At 36.7% G+C, this 6,466-nt stretch overlaps 1 protein-coding gene across 1 annotated transcript; it reads left to right on the plus strand.

Annotated features, from left to right (window-relative positions):
- The first annotated feature begins 5,198 nt into the window (after positions 1-5,198).
- LOC127415354 (4-galactosyl-N-acetylglucosaminide 3-alpha-L-fucosyltransferase 9-like) lies at positions 5,199-6,230 on the plus strand. The gene has a single exon (XM_051654086.1). The coding sequence runs from the start codon at positions 5,199-5,201 to the stop codon at positions 6,228-6,230; it is 1,032 nt and encodes a 343-aa protein (XP_051510046.1).
- Positions 6,231-6,466: the final 236 nt, after the last annotated feature.

Below are 6,466 nucleotides of genomic sequence, written 5' to 3' on the forward strand. Positions count from 1 at the left end.
ATAAATGCTTTTGTGTGTTTGTTGTTAAGTATTCAGGAAAAATGCAAAAGGCATGCAAACATTTGCCCAGAAACATACTTTACATAAGTACACATACGCTTTACCAATGCGCTTGGCCAATGAGCATTGGCAACGTGCATTGTTAACGCGCATTGTTAACGCACGGAAAGGTTGAACATATTTTACATACATTCTTACATTGCTGTGGTGGTAACAAACCTCGTTAATTAATGGGGTGATAAAGTTACCTTGAAAGTAGAGATGCAATGATGTATTGGCCAGACATCAGTATTGGCTGATAAAAGTTAACGTCTGCTCTGCTGATTTAAAAAAAAAAAACAGCAGATGATCAGGGCTGAATATTTTCTGTCAAAAGGGGGCGGAAAAACGCATCAGCTTTTAGCTTACAATTCATGTTGTCTCTTGTGTAGAATTACTTTGAATCGGGTGACAATGACAGCAATAGTGGCTATTTGTAACCTTTGCATTGTTAGAATTTCACGAGGTGGAACTACTGTTACTAATTTGATTACTCGACTCGATTACTCGGGGATAGCTCACCCAAAAATGAAAATTCTCTCTACATTTACTCACCCTTATGCCATCCCAGATGTGTATGACTTCTGCTGAATAGAGATGAAGATTTTTAGAAGAATATCCCAGCTCTGTAGATCCATACAATGCAAGTGAATGGTGGCCAGAACTTTGAAGGTCCAAAAAGCACCTAAAGGCAGCATAAAAGTAATCCATAAGACTCCAGTGGTTAAATCCATATCTTCTGAAGTGATATGATAGGTGTGTGAGAGAAACAGATCAATATTTAAGTCTGTTTTACTATACATTTTCTTCCCTGCCCAGTAGGTGGCGATATACACAAATAATGTGAACTGCCAAAAACTGAAAGTGGAGATTTATAGTAAAAAGGGACTTAAATATTGATCTGTTTTTCACCCGCACCTATCATATCGCTTCTTAAGATATGGATTACTTTTATGCTGCATTAATGTGCTTTTTGGAGCTTCAAAATTCTGGTCACCATTCACTTGTATTGTATGTGTAGCACCTATACTCTGATGTAGAATAAGTCATTATAAATCAATTTCTCTAGGTTCATGTAGCAGGAGGACTGACATTCAAGAGAGCTTGTATAGTACGAACACAGCTGGCATTTATTTCACAACTGAACATTTGCCTCTGTATAAATTTTAAAAGTGACAACATTTACACATCACCAATTTTTGTTTGGATGTTGACAATAAATTTAAACCCCTTAAATTGTCCTTAAAATGAAAATAAAGAAACCAATGTTCCTTTTTAATGGGAAAAGTCTTTTGAAATGCGTTAAGTGTCTTTTTCCCTCTATCCAGGCTGTGAAAATAGTTTCCCTTAAAAGCTTATCTGTATTCCTTGGTTGAAATGCAGTTGATGTCTTTCAAATGATGTTTGGTGCTTGAAGCAGTCAGCCTCACTTCTTCAAGACGCCATCTTGGATGCAGAGTTTGTGCTGGTCAGGCTCGCCATCTTGGTCCCCAGTTGTTTCATACTCAAATAAAAACCAATCTGATGATTGCAAATGAAATAAAATCAATCTTCTTTCATGTGATCACACCATTTTTCCAATAAATGGAATTTATCAATTTAAGAATTTATGATCAATGTTAAATGCATTTATTTTTAATACACCATGAGAGTATACAAAATAAAAGGTAAAATAGAAGGGTTTTATGCAAATTTGGACACTTTCTGTGCTCAATTACAATAAATCTGTACTAAAACAGTATACAGAAAAACTTCTCTCCACAATTACCTTTCTAATGACATCAAAATAAACCAAATTTATGATTTAAACACTTCAACTCACTCAAATACTCCAACTGGTTTTCAACCACTTCCTCCTCATTTAAAAAGTGAGTATAAATCATCAATTATGTATAAACACATCTCAATCACATCGCATTAATCAAATGCACATGTCGAGCATACAATCATGAGACTCACCGGAGCTTGCTACAAACATCCTTTAAATATGCTTCTCCGTTGGAAACGGTACATGAAAACTCACAATGTTCTCTCCTTCAAGATCAGCAGTAAAAGAGAACTTATCCGCCAACGCACTGCATTTTTATAGTATGGGCACCCCCAACTGGTCAAATATTTTAACAACACAAAAAGGTGAAATACTCCTATTTTTATATAGGTTACACCCTCCCCCTTTAAATCAGCTTGAATTCCTTCATGCTTTGATTAATGAACCCCATACATAAGCTAAATATTACAAATCTTGGGTTTATCAAAACCACCTAACAAACCAAGAGTGTTATTGAATCTCTCCAACACAGTATGCACAAATGAAATCACAGGTTTTCCCAACTCAGGATAATGAAAATGAGCAGGTGGTCTTCGTGACATTGTAGACCTTCTGACAGCATCATCACTGGCATTGTCTTCTAGAATTTCCTTCTCTTGTGACTCATTTACATTCTCATTTTCATTACCAAGGTCTACCAAATCCAGCACAGGCACATCATCATCATCCAAAGAATGATTAACATTCTCTGCACAAGGTGACAATTCAATCAATTCACCAGAAGACTGTTCAAATGGGACAGCAGACGTCCTATTCCCAGTTTCAACACCGTCCTTAGAATTGTCTTCTTCTACACTCCACAAATTTGAGGAATCAAGAACAGAAGACTTTTCCTGAGGATTGGACAGATTTCCCTCTGAAATGGTAACAGGTGTGCATTTGTCTTTTGACATTTTGAATGTCATAGATCTTAGTAAACCTCTTCTCAGTGAAAACTGAAGGACTTACAGGAAGAAGAGTGTACTCATCATCGGAGGAAATATTCTCCTCCTCTCCTATTGGAAGAGGGTTTTGTCTTGTCCTAGGCCTATGCACAGACTTCGGCTTAGGAACGTCCACTTCCTCTTCAGAGAGATAACCACAGGGAAGCAATAAAGGTCTCCCATTCTCTTCACTACTTTATACAATGTAGTCTCCCATCTATTTGCCAATTTATGCTTACTACTTGAGTTTGAGGTTCATTCTCCTGAATAGGCAAATTAAAGGCAACATTTACTGGTAACTGAGGTTGTCTACTGAACATCAGTTCATAGGGTCTAAACCCTGTCGACTCATTCCTAGTACAGTTATATGCATGAGTGAGAGGTTTAACAAAATCTCGCCAATGTGTTTTGTCTTTTTCGCCCAGAGTACCAGCATGTGAAGTAGCGTATGGTTAAAACACAATTTTCTGATACCAGCCAATGCACAAAGCTCTTTTATGGTCATGATCATGCCTAGCGACTGCAATGGTAAGGTTTATAGTGAAAAAGGCATTTTGGTCTGTTCTCACTCAAAACCAATTGGATAACTTCAGAAGACATTGATTAAATCACTGGAGTCATACGGATTACTTTTATACTAACTTTATCTCCTCTTTGGAGCTTTAAAGGCCTGAACACTATTCACTTGCATTGTTTGGATCTACAGAGCTAAAATATTCTTTGAAAACCTTCGTTTGTGATCAGCAGAAGAAAGAAAACAACACCTGGGATGGCATGAGGGTGAGTAAATGATGAGAGAATTGAATTTTTTTTGGTGAACTCTCCCTTTAATAGTAGTGACTAAAGTGTTAATGTGATACTACTCATTTGTCCTGAATAGTTACCAAGTATTCTAAAGTGTTACACATAAATGTTAGCATACAGCCTTTGATTATAATTAGACCTAAGGATATTTTTATCATTGTAATAAGTGATTTGTTCAACATGTTTATTCCATCTTATCATATCTTTTGCAGCAACTAATAAAAAAAGGATACTTCCATCTTCATGGGTACCTACAACTAGTGTTGTACAGCCTAATTTGGTTCTTTGAATGCACTTGTGAATTTGACAATAATAGCTGAATTAAATTGTATAAAATAATTGCGTATAGTGGCTTTTATGCACACACGCACACATATATACTGTATATGGCACATGAAACTTGTGTTCACTGATATTATTTATGTTTGCAATACTCATATTAATTTCTTAAGTGGTAGGTAGGGGTGAGCGGAATCAAACTACTGGTAGAACTGTATCAACCAGTAAAAACTGAGGATTATTTTTGCATTAGAAGGTGCCTTTTTTCATCACAGTCTTGTATATGAGCGCAATAATTGGAGTTCTTATTATTTTAAACATTCCAATTATTATACTTTGAATTATTCTTGCTCCTGCTTTTGTGGGGTGCTTTCATAAGAATGGAGAGCCAAGGGCTGAGAGAGACTTCCTCAATCATCTCTGCTTATACAGATGGGATCCATTTCTGTTTATATTGTATTAACTCAGTCCTGAACAGGTTTGAATTTATAAACCTGTTGCAATAACAACAACTCTGAGAACAGGGTCCTGTACTTGTCTGTCATTTTCAAGTTAATGTAAAATCCTTGTTTAACTGGTTTCGTTGTGTTTGACTGGAGTTGGAACTAGAGAGATGTTTGTCATTAAAACAGGTAAATGGTGGCAGTGATGATGTCACTGTAACATTTGCATACTGAATTGTGATTGGTCAGCAGTACACATATGCCTGGCAAGAACTGACCACTCAAAGGAAGCAAAAATTAATGTAGTTCTCTTTGTATCATTGTATGGAACTAATAAAAAGCCCTTTCATTCTGGGTTGATTATTGTCTCTAGTGTTTGACACACTGGATATATTTTCTACGCAGAACTTCAGATTTCTCTTTTGAGGTAAAACAAAAAAGAGGTGAGAAGCTGAATTAACTACATTCATTCCAAACATACCATTTGAATTGTGTGAAACTATATTAGCTTTAAGCTTTTAAAATCCAAAGGCAGTTTCGTTTTACATTCTTAACTATTATAGCAGCTAATTACCATTCATGGCAAACAAAATTGTCTTCCGCTTTATTGTTTTGAAGCCATTTTAGTGTAGCAACTGTAGCTTCTCACACAGCTGCCAAGGTGTTGTTTATTTCGCTAAACGTAACAAATTAAAAAATATATTTTATGAAATGTCAAAAACTGATTCTACATACATATTTGATTTTATTCTTGCTGGTGATAAAACCTTCTTCTGATTATTCTCTTTAGATCAGCCAATGTCAAGCAAGATGTTAAGTGGAACTTGGCTGTGTCATCGGGCTATTATATTGACATTTGCATGTCTTGTCATTCTGAGCATCATGCTTTTTCAGTCATCACCTCTGACCAACAATCCAGCACCATTACCTTTACCTAAACAATCCTCGCAAACACACTGCCCAAAGTTAAACAGCTCCCTTCCTGTTGCAAATGAAGATAAACCAATACTTTTGTTATGGTTCTGGCCTGAAAATTACTATTTTGACTTCAGTGATTGTAAAACCTTTTACGGTATTGACGGTTGTGAGTTGACGGATAAAAGATCTCTCTACAGCAGTGCAGATGCCGTCCTTCTTTTTCACAAGGCCATTAGTTGGGACTTGTCTAACCTTCCTCCATCTCCTCGTCCTCCATTCCAGAAGTGGATATGGTTTAATGTAGAATCACCAACCAACACACAGAAAAAACCAGGTCTGGAAAACCTGTTCAATCTCACTCTTAGTTACAGAGAAGACTCTGACATTCCTGTACGGTTGCGCTTGACCACAAATAAGAAAGCTGAGGACTTTGAAATTCCCAAAAAGGAAAAACTGGTCTGTTGGATTGTAAGCAACAATATCCCTCATACAGGCGTCAGTGCAAGGAACAGATATTTCCATGATCTTAACAAGCACGTATATGTGCATGTGTACGGGAAGGCGTATGGAAAGTTCCTGGATTATAAGGACTACTATTCTACCATAGCGAGCTGCAAATTTTATTTATCCTTTGAGAATTCTCTTCACAAGGACTACATCACTGAGAAGTTAAATGGGCCACTTGCAGTAGGTACTGTCCCTGTGGTAATGGGTCCTCCCAGAAAGAATTATGAAAAATTTGTTCCTGGTGGTGCCTTTATTCATGTGGACGACTTCCCAGATGCAAAGTCACTAGCGGAATATTTGAAGCAGCTGAATACGGATGATGATGCATATCACAGGTTCTTTAACTGGAGGAAACATTTGTCTGCAAGGCCTCATTTAATACAACAGAATCAAGAGTTTATTCTGGCTATTTGCACTGCCTGTGATCATGTAGGAAGACACAAGGAATATAGAGAAGCTCATGATATTTATGAATGGTTTTTTAACTAAGGTTACTTCAGATATAGTTTCAAACTGTGAACATTTTGTGGACATATTTTGATAATGTATACCTGTGGATGCTAAAGTAATCAGTCACCTAAAAATTAAAATGTGTCATTATTTACTTACCCTAATGTTGATCCTACAGCCTAGCCTAGACGATTTTTCCAGCAATTTTCAGGTGTAAGCATAATTTACATTATCACCGGCCAGTAGTGAAAGACGAAGCGCGCATTAGCATCTGC

This window comes from Myxocyprinus asiaticus, chromosome 24 (assembly GCF_019703515.2).
Source record: "Myxocyprinus asiaticus isolate MX2 ecotype Aquarium Trade chromosome 24, UBuf_Myxa_2, whole genome shotgun sequence".
Classification (NCBI taxonomy): domain Eukaryota; kingdom Metazoa; phylum Chordata; class Actinopteri; order Cypriniformes; family Catostomidae; genus Myxocyprinus; species Myxocyprinus asiaticus.

Excerpts from the sequence above, each read along its gene's own strand:
- LOC127415354 (XM_051654086.1), top strand. The coding sequence starts at position 5,199 with ATGCTTTTTCAGTCATCACCTCTGACCAACAATCCAGCACCATTACCT.